At 39.1% G+C, this 17,034-nt stretch overlaps 1 protein-coding gene across 2 annotated transcripts in view; it reads right to left on the reverse strand.

The window, feature by feature from the left end:
- Positions 1 to 11,272: 11,272 nt before the first annotated feature.
- Positions 11,273 to 17,034, reverse strand: part of LOC137785354 (glutamate receptor ionotropic, kainate 2-like) — a 54,831-nt gene continuing 49,069 nt past the window's right edge. For both annotated transcript variants that reach the window (XM_068576504.1, XM_068576503.1), the window contains exon 16: positions 11,273 to 15,084. In XM_068576504.1, the coding sequence (XP_068432605.1) occupies positions 14,920 to 15,084 (165 nt within the window). In that variant the 3' untranslated portion in view covers positions 11,273 to 14,919. The remainder of the gene's footprint in view (positions 15,085 to 17,034) is intronic.

The raw sequence follows: 17,034 nt of genomic DNA on the forward strand, positions 1-17,034 counted from the left end.
CCAGTTGGAAGTTTTTAAAAAGTCAGCTCAACACATCCTCCTTATCTTGAAACACTCGCGACAAACCTCTCTCTTACATGAAATAGACCGGACCGACTGATTGTCACAGAGTGAGCGTGTGTGTTTGTGCAAGACGTAGAGAGGAAACGAGAAGGTGTGTGTTTGTATGTGTGAGTTGTGCATGCTCAGAAAGAAAGCATACTGGCCACTCTGGCCTCTTCTCCAGTTGGGAGTGAACACTATTAACGTTTGGGTTTTCTATTATTAGACGTAGACCAGTTTAGATAACACACTGTATAATCCCACTAGAGCATAGATTATAGTCCAGATAATGGATCCATCATTAGACTTCCATTTTGGTTGTTGCCTAATTAAATGAAAATAACATTACAGCTTATGAATCATAGTATAAGTAATTAATATATACATATATGTAAAGTCACAGGATATAATTGAAATTCTATTAACTTTAAGTAATGCATATAAAATAAATTAGCTCTGAAATAGGTGATTAGCCCTGTGTATTGCATGGGATACTTTGCTGTTGTGTGAAAACTTGTAGCTCTCTCTCTATTTAACTGTTTTCATCGATGACAAATCAAACTGACCTTTAAAAAAAAAACTTTTTACCACACGCCTTCTTTAAATAGTCAGCAATCACCTCTGACCCAGCACAAAGACACACCTTGTTTGATTAGAGGTGCAGACCATCACAGAGTCATCACAGCTGCTCTACTTACTTATTAATACCTCACAAATGCTTCCTTTTGGAAACGGATGTCACAGAACGCCACGCTGTGATGCAGTGACATCAAACCACCGGTTCCTTTTCCATCTGTGCCTACCAGCTTGCTAGTTAGCACCAGCCAGCTAATGCTCACTCCTCGTTAGCATGAGGGGCCGCCACTGCTGCTGGTCCAGGCCCACTGAAGAGAGAGAGAGAGAGAGAGAGAGAGAGAGAGAGAGAGAGAGAGAGAGAGAGAGAGAGAGAGAGAGAGAGAGAGAGAGAGAGAGCTGCTTTTGGTATAACTTGAATCCCAAGCATGTCTTTAGTGGCACTTCTGTGTGACCTAATAACTCTTCTCTGACCATATTGAATGTGAAAAGAGCTTATCTGAAGTCGACTCCTCACAAAGTTCACGTCGGGTCGCTTCAGCGTTATATCTTAATGTTCTGACAAATCAAATAACTTTGTATGATGAAATCAAACTCTCTTGTGTGTTTATAAAAGCTCTAAGTAGACAACCAACTTTTTTAGGTATATTTCTATACCAAATAGTTTGGCTTTATTTTTTGAAGGCGTTTAAAGTTAAGACTTGCTTGCTGTCCTCGATCTTTCACAATGAGAGGGAGTTATTGCTGAAAGCGCAACGGTTAATATTTCTTTTTTTTAATGTACAGCTTTTTGAATGTTTGCGTGCGTTAAAAAAAAGAACAACAATGACAAAAAGAAATGACAGAAAAAAAAGTGAATGACCAAACCACATAAGGAGCACAGCCCATGCTCAAGTCTGTACGGAAACAACATCTTTTTGTATGACGTATTTGTACATTTTTACACACAATTCCTCTCAGGATGATGAACTGTTCTCAGGGAATTAACCAAAAAAGTGTATTTTATTCTTTTGGGAATCATCCACTGACTCAAAACACTCTGTTAAGCAATGGTGAAGAGACGTATGTAACCAATTCATGTACTGATATTAGCAACTACCTCTTGTGTTATACATAGTTGTTCATTTCTTTTTGTTTTGTATATTTTTGATCAGCTTGTATGATTAACTGTAGGTCTCTATTGTGCGGAGGTGTTGTGTGAGAAGTTCCCTCGTGTTGCCACAGACTCCCTGGTCTTCCTTCCCAGATTTGTTACTTTTTTTCTTTTACTGCTAAGCTTTTTTGTTGTTGTTGTTTACAGCAAAAGCCTACCTCATATGCGCTGTTCCTCCACAAACTCCTTACCTCCTCCCAGTCCCCCCATGCCTCCTCCATGCAGTTGTTTGTTCATTAAATTGCCACATGCCGCACTAGAGTCATACCGTGTTTTCAACGAATCAGCCCTAAAACGGCTCGTCCCTTGTGGCTCCAAATATGTCTCACAATCAAAGCCCTTTGAAGGTGTTACCGTGTTCACAATGCTCGTCTCCAACATGCAGGGTGGTTCCTTTCTGCCAGCTCAGTGTTACGCTGTCAGTATAACGCTCATCGCTCATCTGCAGACCGCCAGTGAGTTTACATCAGCTTGTTGGGAAGAGACATGTTGAATATGAAATATTTCAACATTTCCATGTGAACACAGTTTGAAAAGACATGGGCTGTTGTTTCTTAGTTTGTAAGTATTTTATCTTAACCGTTTTTTATAACCACTTCATGTGATGGGCTTAAGGTGGAGAAGAATAGGATTGTACTTCGCACAAGGAGTGCCTATATCTCTATGTTTTGTTTGTCTGACCCTATTACCAAATAGATATTTCCTGTTTTTGGGCTCCGTGGTAATGGCCCTCGCCATTTTTACAGCCTCAGATAATCAGAAGCTGTGTGGTTTGGAGATGACGCCCCTTTTTGTTGCAAACTACATTTGTAGTTCAGAGCGGCGATGGAGTTAACAAGAAATCAGTAGATTTTGTACTAATGGTGACATTGCATAGACGTCATTCTAAATGTTTATGGAGATGAATATTGTTAAAAGTGCTTTTTTAAAACTAACTCATGAAAGATGTTGCATCTGGCTGCAGTATTACAGTTCATGTTGCAGTGGGCCTACATTTGAAACTGAACACTTGTTAATGCCAGTTATGAATAAAAAACACGGCCGCGGTAAAATATAGTGATATTATTATTGTTAGTAGCTTCATATTTTCTTCCAATCAATGTAACTACTGATTGATCTCTTGCTAATTGTCCTGTTCAGTATTCAACACAGCCAAGACGCCCTCTCATTATCTCCTCATAATACAATGGTTATTGTTAAAGTTTTGTCAAGGCTGCAAATTGGTAGAATCGTGTGATGAATATTTTCCAACTTGTCTTAAGTTTTGAATCATGCAAATATGAGACAACACGAGCGAAGCGTCTCATCCATGTTGGCTTCAAACCTGTTGCAGAGGGTTTTGCTCGTTACCAAACAAAGGTGAACATGAATGTACAGTTGTATCTCAGCAGAAGGTCCAAACAAGAAAGATGTCGAGTGCTCACACGTCGTAGGGACCCAGATCCAAATACTACAATGTAGCTTCTTCACATTCGTGCATTTCTTCCGTGCAGTTGTGTTGATGAAGAACATGCCTGATGAAGAGGGATCCACCTGCTCTGTGGAGTTGTGCAGTGTTCAAAGGCACTGTAGAGATTATATCACTCACGTGGCACCATGTTAACAAAGATTGTGATATTTATTTAGAAAAGCAGATAAATTAGATTCACATCTTTGTTTTAATCTTTTATTTCATTAACAGGACTTGTTTGGAGTTAAAAGGATAATTCAGGTTGTTTTGTCACATGATGTCCAGTAATTAGACGTGTCCGAGCTGCGACCCCTCACACAAATGTTGTCGGCCGAAGACCGCTAGAAACATAGATATTGATTAAACACCATTTGATAATTAAAAAATAAAACAGCGTCCTTATCTTAACATATGAAGAGAGCCACTAGACACACAGTTGAGCGGCTCTATTTTTAAGGATTTAAAAAAAAAATTATTATAATGTTGCTACAAACCTCCATTTGATTCAGATTTTTATCTCTTTAACTGAACCTGAAAGTTCCAGTTTCACTTCAACTCTATAAAATAACTCATAACTGATCGTGTGATTTTGGTCTGTGGAAACTTTCATAAACGTATTTAACATTTGCCTGATATTGTTGCTATATAGGGGAAAACGCATAAATGTTAAGTAAAACACATTTGTTTTAGGTTTGGGGAACAGTGTGTTTGAGGATTTACAGGGAATTATTTACGGAAATTGAATCCATTCTTCAAAATGATGTTTTCATGACAGTAACAATGCCTGAAACTAAGACTAATCATGTTCATGAGCTTAGAATATGACATGTATATCTACATTGTGAGCGGGACCTTTTTTAGGAGTCTGCCATGTTAGGGTTAGAAGATTGCTATCAGTCTCACTTTGGTCCGTTCAGATATACTGCTCGCGCCAGCTTTAGCATTAGCTTAGCACAAAAAGCAGAGGGCACAGCTCCCTCGGCTTTGTAATTTCCAGATAATCTATTTGAATTTGAATTAATTGGCTTTTCTCAAACCTGAGAGGAGCATTTAAACACCATTTGAACATTGAAAAGCTTCAATTAGAATAAATACCTTTGTTGTCTACATTTTTCAGCAGCTCGGCAAAGCAATGGCTAAAATGAAACCATGCACACTGGGCCAAAGAAAAGCCACAAAGCCAACAGAATTTTGGGCCATATTCAGGACCTAAAGCTGAATTATCCTTAACAATGACCAACAGTCTCTGGAGACAGACAGGATGTATATGCCATGAGCGCAGACAGGACCCTCAGTCTCACTGCTCCCTCCTGTGGTTGTTTCGGTGCGTTGCCTTTGTCAGCTGCTCTGTGCTCTGCCTTGACTGGAGAAACGATGTATTCTTGGGGATGAGCGTTTATTTTTTTAAACTGAAATATGTCAGATTCACATTGTGTATATGCACATGAAGTCATACTAAAACATCAGACCTCAAAAGGACCTATAAAGCCAACCAAGACAGCCTTGTGTTGACGAGTAACCTCACATTTTCATGTTTGTTTATGTTTTTAATCTCTGCATCGTGGCCAGAGGGAGTCTTCTCTCCTTCTCTGGAGCATGTCGGGAGCCAAGCACTGATTGCTTTTGATTGGGGGGAAAATGCTCTTCTATGTGCATATCACTCATTAGCCCCAATGTAAGTGTACTGCCTTTTTTATTTCTGTGAATCTTGGATTGGATTTTTAAATATGTCTTAAATGTTTTACTTGATTGGAAAATAAACCTATTATATTGGCATTAAAGTATGTACAATTTCCTACTAGACATTGAAGTGGTATATCATTTTCTATGTGAATCAGATTGTAAATTTCACTTTTATACACATTTGGCTTCTGGAATTCTTTAAGATGGGATTTATGAAACAATAAGCATAATGTTATTAATGTATTTACTACTAATGGTACTTGGCCAACCAAGCGTCTAGCTCAGTAAAGTCCTGATGAATGTTGTTTTGTCAACGTTGTGTTCCCAAATGTATACAATGGAGGTTGCATGTGCAGTTAGCATGCATTATTCAGGAAGGTCACAATTAAGGAAACACATTTTCTTTAAAGTCACCCAACATGAAGTGCAATACTAAATCAATGAAGTACATTTTTTAATGAAAGAATTTTCCAAACATAGCTAGTTTTCACATCGTCATAATCAATCGTATTAAATTCAATGACTCACATACATTCTCATTATTGTATTGCTTGACATCCTGCACTATTTCCTATTTGGGTTCCTTAACCTTTAATAAACGTGATGGCTTTCTTCTCAGGTTCTACACAAACACAAACATTACATGAAAGGCAAATTAATAAAAACAAGACATTTTTATCAGACATACTATCAATAACAAAGTTAATTGGCTGGTTTAATGACATTACAATAATAAGCAGTCATAATCTGCAAAAAGCCCTTAATCTTGCTTGCACTATAGCTTCTAAATAGGAAGGATTTGCAAAATGTCTGTTTTGTATCAAAAAAAGGATCTTTGGGTTTTAGAAGCAATGTTTTTAAAATAATAATCATTTTGCAAATTGTGGCCTTTATTTTGGATACGATAATCAGACCAACACACATCTCCTTGAAAGGATCATTTCCTTTTTTCATACACTTAAAACCATTGATTTATTTCTAAAATAATTAATATATTAGTTTGTAATTAAAATCATTGTTCTATCCAACCCTTAAAAATGCAATTCATCACTTAAACTGGAGTTTTCTGCTGTATTCTACGACTTGTTTTTTGCCAAGAAGTTTTTGACGCCAGTTCAATAACGAAAACAAGTACGACGCATCGATCCAGCAGCGACCTGACACTGAAACTCAAGCCAGTGATGGACAACTCAAAGCTAAAGTACATTTCATGACGCAGTTCCCCTTCTTCCTCCACTAGGGGGCGACTTGGTGCCGCTGTATCAGTCCTCCCCTCAGGCCCGTGAAGGACACATCTAGTGCAGATTAATCACTTCAACACATCTGACTCACCAAAGAAGCTGGTGTTTCTTCACAGCCCTCTCTCTATTTGCCTGCTCCTTTTTAATGGCCCATGTCTTGCTTTTTATAAGCAGCTGGCTCTCCGTCTCTCTGCTAAGCACATCTTGGGGGGTCCATTAAATGTATTCTCTTTGTTTACAGTTTCCTTTTGTTACCCGCCATCATTTTCCTATATCTTCCCTTTTTCCTACACAATCTCTGGAGAGGATTTTTTTTCAAGGTCAGCTGTTTTTATGGGATGTGATATTGAAGGTATCGCGGGGAGGCGGTGATAGGAAGAAGACGGAGGGAGCTGAAGGATAATATAGCTGGGCCTTGGCTGCAAACAATGCACTGTGTTTCCAGGCAGTGCACGGACAAGGAGTACATTTCTTCTTTGTCTTTCTCTCTGTCGTCCTATTCCTCATTCCTAAACTGCATGTTGACCTTTGTAGTACCGCCTCCAGGCTGTATGCTTTAACCTTTCCAGTGAGATAGAGGGGGCCCCTGCACTGGGAATACAAGATAAATCACAACTGTAGTCTGTTAACGCGACAGACAGAAACACACACTGGCATGCAGGCACCGCTAAAACCTTTGTCCTTTCTCACAAAAACCTCCTTGGCCTCCAAAAAACACACACAAACATGCACGCAGATGGCCGTGCGTCCATAAAGATGTTCACAGCATCAGCATCACTGGGCTTGTTGCATGTGCAAGTGCACCCTGAATTATTCATCCTTCATTAAAATGCACTATGAGTAATGATAGCCAGGAGCATGTTTTGGGGTGTACTTTTTTTTTGGGAGCAAAACATAGGGGTCTTTAGAAGTCATTTGTGGTCAATTTTGTATGATCAACCATGCTCCAGAGGAAGAAAAAAAATCCCATTTACTTTCTTTGCATTGGGAATTCATGTTGAGAGAGATCAAAGGGGACAGACAAAGAAATGAGAGAATCGACATCTTCTCGTCTCCATTTGGCTCTCTATGAGAGGAGGAAAATTACTTTAAAGCCGCTGCCTTGATGAAAGAAAAGGGCGTTATGCCTGATGTATTTCTCCAGAGGTGGAATCAACAGTATGAATGACTCAAAGGCAGAGAGAGGGGGAGGGAGAGAACATTTGTTTGAGAGAACCTAATGGAGGATTTTGGTGAGAAAAGAGAGTGCTATCTGACAGCAGTGAACAACACAGTATTCCCCTGTCAGGAGATGTGACTGGTTCAACACTGTTATTTCCGATCTCTACATGAAAAAAAAAATGCAGCAGATGTCATCAGATAGTGAGCTCATTTGCAGAATCAGTCTCTGCCTTTTTTTTTTGGATCTAAGCAGCATCAAGATGTCTATCGAAGAATTTGATTTTAGTGTCATATTCAGCCACAACCTTGTAAGTGCAGAATATGTCATGAAAATGAAATAGCCTGCAAATGTTCCATTAGTTTCTCTCACCTCTACTCCAAGAGGAGAACCAGCACTGTCATTTGTCTGACATAGCCGTCAGGGCATCGAACTCACCAGTTAAACGTAAAGCAAATAGAAATGAAAACATTGTCAGTGGAAAAGACTCTCGGGGTAACGGAGCCGGGCGACATCCCGTAGCAAGCTGTGCTCCTCCATTCTGCAGCTGCCACCCACCACAACACATCTGCCACTGGGAAAAAACATCCAGATAGAAAATCACATCGAAACAAATTGCTAAATGACACAAAAGATCACTTCTTCCAATTGATATTCATTTGCAGTCTGAACAGGGCGTCCCCCTGGACGCAAGTAGAAACCTGCATACAGGTGGCAAATGGTGGAGATGCTCACACACAATTTATACACTTATATTATAAGTGACTATTAGAGTTTTTTGTGTGCTAATCAAATGTTCAAAAGTTCAAAAGCAAATAATAATAGATTGTGAGATGAGTGATTTGTTATTCTGTATGCTGGGAGTCGGGGGAAATGGATAATATCCTCTGTGTGGATCTAATTTCATTAGCAGATGGAACACAATTAAAATTACGCATTTTAACAAATGCACCATCTAACATTTACCACTTAGTTTAATGAAACACTGCGCTGTGATGTTTTTCACTAAAATTGTATATACTTTTTATGATATTTTACGACATACTATACTTGTACTTTTTAACATTTAAAAAAAAGTCTCTATACCATGTATATACCATTTAAAATGTATTTATCAGGTTGTCAAACATGATTTTTTTTTTTCCATTTTTTTCCATGTGACAAATTGGCATTTTTCCATGACTTGTGAGATTACTACAAAATGCATAACATACTGTGTGTCACACTATACATAACTTTTGAGGATTTTTGATGATATACAATAATTTAGTTTTTACATTTTATTGACATGTTTTTTATGACACTGAATTTAGTATGACTTTTTTTTGTACATTTTGACTTTTTTGAAATAGTATACTGTGATTTTTACGACATACTATTACTTTTAGTGTCATACTCTGCTGTATTTTCTTTATAACTTTTTTCAACACGATGTATGACTCTTTTTTTTTTATAGACGTACTACATTTTGACTTTTTCAGAATGCTATTTTATGCTGCTGTACTATGAATCTTCTCATCATAATTTACGATGATTTAAAAAATAACATATACATTATTGTTTTATAACGTAGTAGCAGCAGTGATGTGTAGGTGTTGGATGCTATGTGAACCTAAACTTAGATACCAATAAACTAAACACAATTTAATTAAAGAAAAGAGAAGGATCGGTATCTTGAAATTATCCTGTTTGGCTCCCAGTAGATAAAACCAATCCATCAATAAAGTAAGAAGGGCCAGCTTTTCAGGGAGGACAGAATGAGATACAGAGATAGGGTAAAATAGGTAATCATACAGCCAAGGGCTATAACGGAAACCGCAGTGGGATCTTTCTCAACACTTTGCTACATCGCCTTGCTGCATTGCTGAGCTGAGATTCTTTGCCGCAATGCGAGCAAACCAGAGCTCAAGATTGACGCCATTGAAGTCTCTGCTCTTCCCGCCAACGTTCCACCACTACTGAGACAATGTCTCCGCAGTAATGATGCCAATATCTGATCTATGACTGGTGTACATCAGCCTCCCACGGAAGACCACCGTCTTCTGCGTTGTTTTGCTTTGCTCGTCCTTTAATAAAGTTTTACGAGTTGCGCACAACTGCGTGTTCGCAAAATGCGACTGCGTTATCATCTCGAGCTCCACAGCGTTCCTTCATGGGCACCAAGGAGGTGACTGTGTCCTTCCAGGAGATGGATTACCTCACAGCTGAGATACAGGACCTGTTGTACTGTCCGATGCATAGAGGGCTGTCTAATGCCACAGTTTATGTTCATGCAGTAGCCATTCCATTAGGGTTTGGGCATCAGACAACTCTTTGGTTACCCTCTTGCTACCAAAGCGGTTCTTACAAAAGACACATGAGACAAATGGTCCCCTTCAGGTCCCCTTCAGCCCCTGGATCTCTCCTCTCTGACGGTTGTAATGAAAGACATCATTGTTGCTTGTGCTGACTAAAAAGGTGTTTGCTTACACACTTCAGAAAGTGTGTGGACTCCTGTTGGTGCATTCAAGTTGCAGCTTTGTGGTGACTGTAATTAGGCTACCCTCAGACCAAATCCCCTTTTTGTTCCTCAAGAACTTCAGGAGTTATTTCAGGTGCAGGGTGATGAAGCTCAATGTGTTTGTCTTCCACCTTCTGTAGGGGACATGCGGGCGAAGTCACTCCCGCCTTACCAAGTTTGTGCATTGGCATGTTGTGTGAACGCAGGGCCTCAAGAGGCCGACTGAACAGCGATTCGTCATGACCAGTACTTTTTTCAAATCAGACAATTGTATTTCTTGAACATGTCGGGCCCACATAGCAACATATTTGTGTCATCCAGATTTGTAGCTCAATGCTTTCGGCATGATCTTTGATGGTTTCCCCACTTAGGCACTTGACACAGAGTGTAGCAGGAATGAGTGATAAAACCCAGAAATGAGTTAGCAGACTTTCACATTTCGTTCAACAGCACAACATTAATTTTAAACTTTTTTTGTGTCTTAAAAAAGGCAGTTGCCAGAAAGTTGCTAAGTGAGATTACTGTGGTTGTAGTGGACTATAAACATCATCACAAGGACATTCTTGTACTCTTTAGACATCCTTGAAGAGGTATGATGCCAAATCAAAGAACACGTTGGAAGCTCAGTGGTGGTGACGTCGACATCATGTGACGTAGTGTAGTTTGTCAATCCTAACCCTAAAGCTTTCTTTTTGATTTGGAAATTGCGTTAACGCTTCAAAAGTCATAAAAGTGTTGATCATATTTTAAGATCATCTTCTTGGAAATAACGTGCAAGTACTGTGAACTTTTGTTTGCCACAGAGTTTATTTTCTACACAATCCTAAAAAAAGGTGTCGAGGTAACTTCCAAGTTGGCTGTTGGCTTCCTGCAGCACTTCATTGTCAGCATGGGGTGTTTCTAGTTTATTAAAAACACAATTTTAAAACTATTTACAGCCAACCTTAAATTGTAAAATACTGATAAACCCCAGCAGCAACCAAGCTTTTTATTTATTCCATGCATTATTACCCAGTCTCGTACCATCAAAACTACAGTTTTTCATGTTGCCAGCAAGTGGGGCTTTATGCCCATAATGACTCATAGCCTCTAATTATGCCCATATGTACTGGGGTAGTGTATATTTTTCCGATAATGAAGTAAACAACATTAAGATAGTTTATAGTTTTGCTCGCAGCTCTCTACTGTACTTTGGCACATCAGTACTTAATCAAAGCTTAATGCTAACATCAGCATGCTAACAAGAGCACAATGAAAGTGCTAACGTGTTAATGTTTAGCAGGTATAATGTTTTCCATGTTAACAATATCAGTGTATCTTACATACGGCATAATGCCATTTGCAGATTAGCACTAAACATAAAGTACAGCTGATGCTGATGAGAATGACATTAGTTCAGAGTCACAAACCAAAGTGATGACAAATTCCAATTTTATTGATTGATTTTGACAATGAATGTAAACTCAGGGGATCAAAAGTTATTAAAATGTATCCTGAGGGGGACATGATCGATACAAAGGGAAAGTCTCCAAAAGAATTACGATTAATTGTCTGGGGACCAAGAATGTCACGACAAAATATTATGACGACTTCAATAATTGTGGAGATATTTCAGTCTGGACCAAACTGTGGACCGACCAATGGCTCATAAAAACTGAATACAATAACAGAACAGCAATGTCTGTTTTATGGTTAGTCAAGACATTGAATATGTGACGGAAACATTGGTGCAAAAACGATAAAAATCTAATTTTGACAAAGAGCACCCCAGTTCATTAATTTGTGTCATTGCCATGAACTGTAAGGGAATCTGATAATTTATGCTATGTCGTTATGTCGCTCACCTTTAAGTGCATCAACTGTTGTTTAAAGGGGAAAAAATGTGGATTTACATGATTCTGGCATCCTGAATGATTAAACGCATTGGGAAATGAGCAAAGGAGATACATTTCCTCCTTCTCAAAACCTTTCTTGGGAGGTGCGTTTGGCCTATAAAATCTGTATGACAAACCAAAGTCACATTCAGAAAGCAATTTTCAGTCCACAAGGCAATCTTGGCCATTAATTGCTAATGAACAAGATGTTATTCAAGGATACCTTTCCAATGACCACTTAGGAAAACGAAGGAAGAGGACTTAATATGATGGAAATGAGTGTGACAGACTAAATGGTGGCTGCTGAACGCGTTGACGCATGCTCTGACCTTCCCTGTCAATCTGGAGGGCAGACAGGGTGGCCATTTATGTTGTGGGGACAGCGCTCGGGCTGCAGAAACAGTTTTCATCATTACTCCCAGAAAACCTTGTCAGAAACCCAGAACTGTCTGATGGCCCGCCTGTGGGAGGGAAAGGACAATAAACAATGAAAAATCAGATAGTCAGGAGGCGTAGAACATTCTCGGGCCCTTTTTGTCAGGCGGTGCAGTCTCCCGAGTATGATTGTGTATTCTATATACTCACGGTCATCTGGATTTCTGCGTTCTTAAGGGGGTATTTCAAAAGCTCTTTGGTCAGAAAGTGTGATAAACAGCCCGATGGAAAGATGGACGAGTCAGAAAAACAGTTTTTCCTGATTTGATGAACAATTTAGCAATTAGCTAATGCCCTCCGTCAATCAATTAGAAGAGGATGGCGTTTCCAAATATTGTAAGTCATCTTTATGCTTCATGGCATTAGGTTAACAAAACATACCCTCTCTTCAGTTCATTTGTTCTCAAACAAATAAAATACCTGAATGAATAATATGAGGCCAAAATACAATTATGACATTTTTAATGACATTTTTTGTAAAACCTTGCATCAATGTCCAATTCCATGAGCTCATATTTGTTTTTGATAGGACAGCCAAGCCTTTGAAGATGTTTTCAACAAATGTTTCCAGGTATTCAATCACATCAGCTCGCACCACTGGATCCAGCTGCGTGGGAAATGACAAGCAACACTCGTAGAACAGCGACGTGTTTCAGGATGATGTCTTCCCTGTCAAGTTGTATCATGTGGATGTTTTAAATAAGTATTTGACTCATTCCATTCATGTACAGCAGAGATGTCTTCCCTTGCGTTGGGCTGTGTTTTTTTTCTTTTCTTTTTGGCACTGAAATCCCAGGAATAACACATCCAATGATTAATAACTGAGTAGTGTAAGAAGACCAAGTATGCTTGTCATTTCGCAACAGACGGAGTGAACCGACAAGAAATGCCGTTGGGCCAAATGTGATTGTGTCATTTTGTATAAAGAATCTGGAGACAATTAGTGGATAAATGAACTGCTCCGCCCACGGGTTATCATCACCCACACCCTGGCGGGTCACTCAAGTCCCCTTCAGGAAACACAAGTAAAGCAACAAGCCAAGGTGAGACATACAGGAAGTGCCTCGAAGCAGCTGGTCATTTCCACGTCACGTTTACTGCAGTTGTACTGTTACATACATTCACAGGTCGCCCGTCACTGAGGTTCAAAATCAATTGCTGCACATGGAAACAGCAGGTGAGAAAACAAGCTCACCACTTAGTAGCTGCTCGAGAGCTTCCGATCATATCACGTGATCAGATAAGAGTCGCCAAGTCGGAATGGTTAAAAAAGCTGACAAATACAATTAGAAGTTTAAATGGCAATTGAGCAAATTTGAGTAGCTGATGTCAAAAATTGAGTTTTCAAAGTATTTTTTTCTAAAAGAGAATCTGTCTGTTCGCTGAGATTATTTCAACACATCTAGTTTAAATAATTTTCTAAAATCAAGTGACGTTTTTCCTCTTCGAGTGCAGCAGTTTGCCTTATGACTTAAAAGTATTTTAGAACTTAATACTGTCAAAGATCCCATGAAAAAAAAACTTGAATTCCTCTCGATCCACTCGGGCGAAAATGTAGCCTGGTAACAAAATTGTAGCTTGGTCATGACAGCTATGTTTTAACACAAGCAACATTTGCATGTTTTACCGTGTGTTTTAAGGTGACTCATCATAGCTACACATAGTTGTCCTCAGTGTCTTGCTTATCCACCAACATCCACCACATTGTCCCCAGACAGTATGTACAACTTGCCTCATGAAACGGACAGAAAAAAAGACAGAATCTCTGATTGATGAGAGAAATGAACCCTACACAGCAGAGTTTGAAGCCCCACAGCCACCAGTTGACAGAATTTGAGGGCTGAGTTGGTATCTGCTACATATTTTGTCCACAGGAGGGGCTACCGTGATACAAAGTACTACAAAACTTCTTGTTCTTGTACAAAAACAAACATTTTTGTAGAAATCCTGCATTTTTAAACAACAACTGATACAGAGTGAAAACTGCAGACAGCATGTAAGGACGAACATGAATAAGGACTTTGACAGTATACATTGCTTGTAGAGGCTTTGAACATAATATTAGGCATGGTAGAAAGTTCTTCACAATGGCAGAACTTTGGCACAAGAAAGGCATTACAGAAGAAAACGATGAGTATTCGACAAGATCAGCATTGATGATTCCAAACCAAATATTACTTTTTTTACATCGGTTCATAGTAAAACATTTGGCACTGACTACCATTCCCTTTGTTGGTGGGAGATTAGTTTGTTTAAATCATTTGAATGACACTCAAGCCACTGACGGGAGGGACCGATTGGGTCAAACACACATGGAGGTAAGACAAAAGGGCATTGACATCAACAGAAAAACTACATCTGGTGTTACTGTCACAATAGAGTTTTCCCTTCTGCACAGATGTAAAGTGTGTCAGATGAGAGAGAGAGAGAGTGTGTGTGTGTGTGTTTGTGTGTGTGTGTGTGTGTGTGTGTGTGTGTGTGTGTGTGTATTACGTGTGTATGTATGTTTAAGTCCACTTCTAGTGTAGACCAGACTTACGTTTTGACCCAAACTGCTTGGATCCCTTTATAATGTGTATACTTTCAAGTTCCTTTCCAGCTCCCTTTAAAAAGTGAACGTCACAGTGAGGTGACACTGCTCAGGTATCTATATTTCCACAGGAAACATCTGTCTACATAAGCAAGTGGGTTCAAAAAGGAATCCTGTTTTGACTGCTAACCTCAGTCTGTGGTTAAGTCAGCGTTAATTTGACCCCGCCTCCCCTCCATGGTTTTTAATCATGGTGTGTGTTCGGGGTACGCTTAACGTTCATGCCATGGTTTCCTTTCCTGGGAGTCTGCGGTCGTTGAATGTGTGCATGCTAATGACCTCCTCTGTCTTAACAATGGCGGGCGGCTGAGGCTTCTGTTTGAGACGACGTTGGCACTTCAGAGACACACGTAGCTCATCCATCATGGCGCTGCAGAATGATCGCTGCAGAAGGCAACAGGAAAGAGGGAAATGTTAAAGCTGGCACTGTGCTTTTTCTCTACACTTCTCAACAAAATGCAACTGCGCAAAATATAGCCATTAGCCAACATCTTCTTTAAAAAAAACGTATTGGATATTGGCCAGAAAAGAGATTAATTGCTGATATGTTTTGTATGATAAATATTCTAGCAAGTTAATATTGTTTCTGTGTTTATATCATGAAACAATACTTGGCCAAAAGTATGCAGACATTCAAACATTACTCTGACTCATGTTGAACATGAAAAAGAAACCCACAACAGTTCCAAAATTATCCAACAGCTGGATGAGGAATAATTTAAGTAGTCTTATAATGCGAGTTGGGTAGTATCATTTACAAGCTGAAAATATGGTTAGATAGATGCTTACATGCGCAAATATGCAACAGCAATCAATGATCGATTGAAACCTTTGAAAATAAGTTAAGGCTTAACACTAACTAATGTAGTAGTCAGTCTAATATCATAATTTGTTTGAACATTATTTTCTTTTTAAATCTTCGTTTAAAAGGCCTGCGTCTCAGATTTTCCCCTTTTCAGCTTTACAAAAAGGTGTGAATGCAGTTTCAGAGCCTTTTGCACCCTGCCAAGAATAAAGAGAAACATACATCACTTGCAATGTTTAGCGTGGCAGTAGACAATATAACAATGAAGGACAAAATATCCACTTTAGCAGAATAAATCTCCAAATATTGGTACCTTCTTTTAAAACATTAATCACCTCCTCATAGACTGACACATGTTATGTAACTGTAATATGCGCCTCTGTTGTCCCTGCATTATGGATGTGGTGTGAAATCCTATAAATGTCAATATGCTTGTGCATCAACATTGCTAAGGCAAATTCCCATACATTCACTCTCTGATTATGCAAAATCTAATTCAAATTCTGAGAGGGTGTAGGAAGAGAGAAGACGTGAAAGAGGAGAGAGAGCAGTAAAGTATGAAGCTATTATGTTTCTGTTCGTGTATGTGCGTAGGGGTGTGAGATGGATATCTGTCGCTGGTATTTTTTTTCCCTCTCAATTTTTACATATATTTGGCTGGTGCATGAATGAGATATTTTGTATACTCAAGATGATGAGTGATTACAGAAGTTATGAGAGCCAGAAAGGGGGAGAGAAAAATAAATGTTGAAAAACATTGAGGCGGGATATGGATGAGAGTGATGGAGAAAAGCAGGATGAACAGGGTAAAAAAAAGCTCGTAATGTTAGGGTGGAGGAGATTTGCAAGGAAAGTAAATAGAGGAGAGGCTGTTTATCTGCATGTAAATTACTAGCACCGTAGTAGCCTAGAGATTGTTGCATCTGCAAATGATCTGAATATTGTGACCCAGTCCTGCGGCTTATGATTAATGATAGCTGAGATGTGCTCTGAAACGTACGCAGACCTTAAAAATAAGCCATAAACGTATTACTGTTGCAATGATACAACACACCGCTGCACTGGGCTAATTATGTAGATGTGAATAATTAAAAGACGCTATCAAAAGGACTTTCACAATTAGCTGGAAAAATCATTGTAGGAGTTAAAGAGCTCTAAAATACATACTCCATACTGTGTGATGAATCATGTGCACTCAGTGCTAAAATAGAGCACAGATAGAACACTGTGAATATATATTCTGTTCCTTGCTAGAAAGAAACATAACCAGAGGGGGGAAGGAAAAAAGGCTGCAAATATGCTGCACTGAATGGTGAATGTTTTTGTTTTCAGACAAATCCTCAAAAGGCCAATTCACATTTTTTGTTCCAAGTCTGTCTTATAAACAACGCTCACATGCAGCCTTCTGCAGCAGTGATTATTCCACTTGTCCATACTGACCATGCAGAGATCCCTTAATGTGACTTCATATTAAGAGACGGGAGATAAAATCCACAGTCCTTCATTCAAACAAAATATGAATTGTCAAT

This window comes from Clinocottus analis, unplaced genomic scaffold, assembly GCF_023055335.1.
Source record: "Clinocottus analis isolate CAN_PGR_092001 unplaced genomic scaffold, fCliAna1.0.p SCAF_15, whole genome shotgun sequence".
Lineage (NCBI taxonomy): Eukaryota > Metazoa > Chordata > Actinopteri > Perciformes > Cottidae > Clinocottus > Clinocottus analis.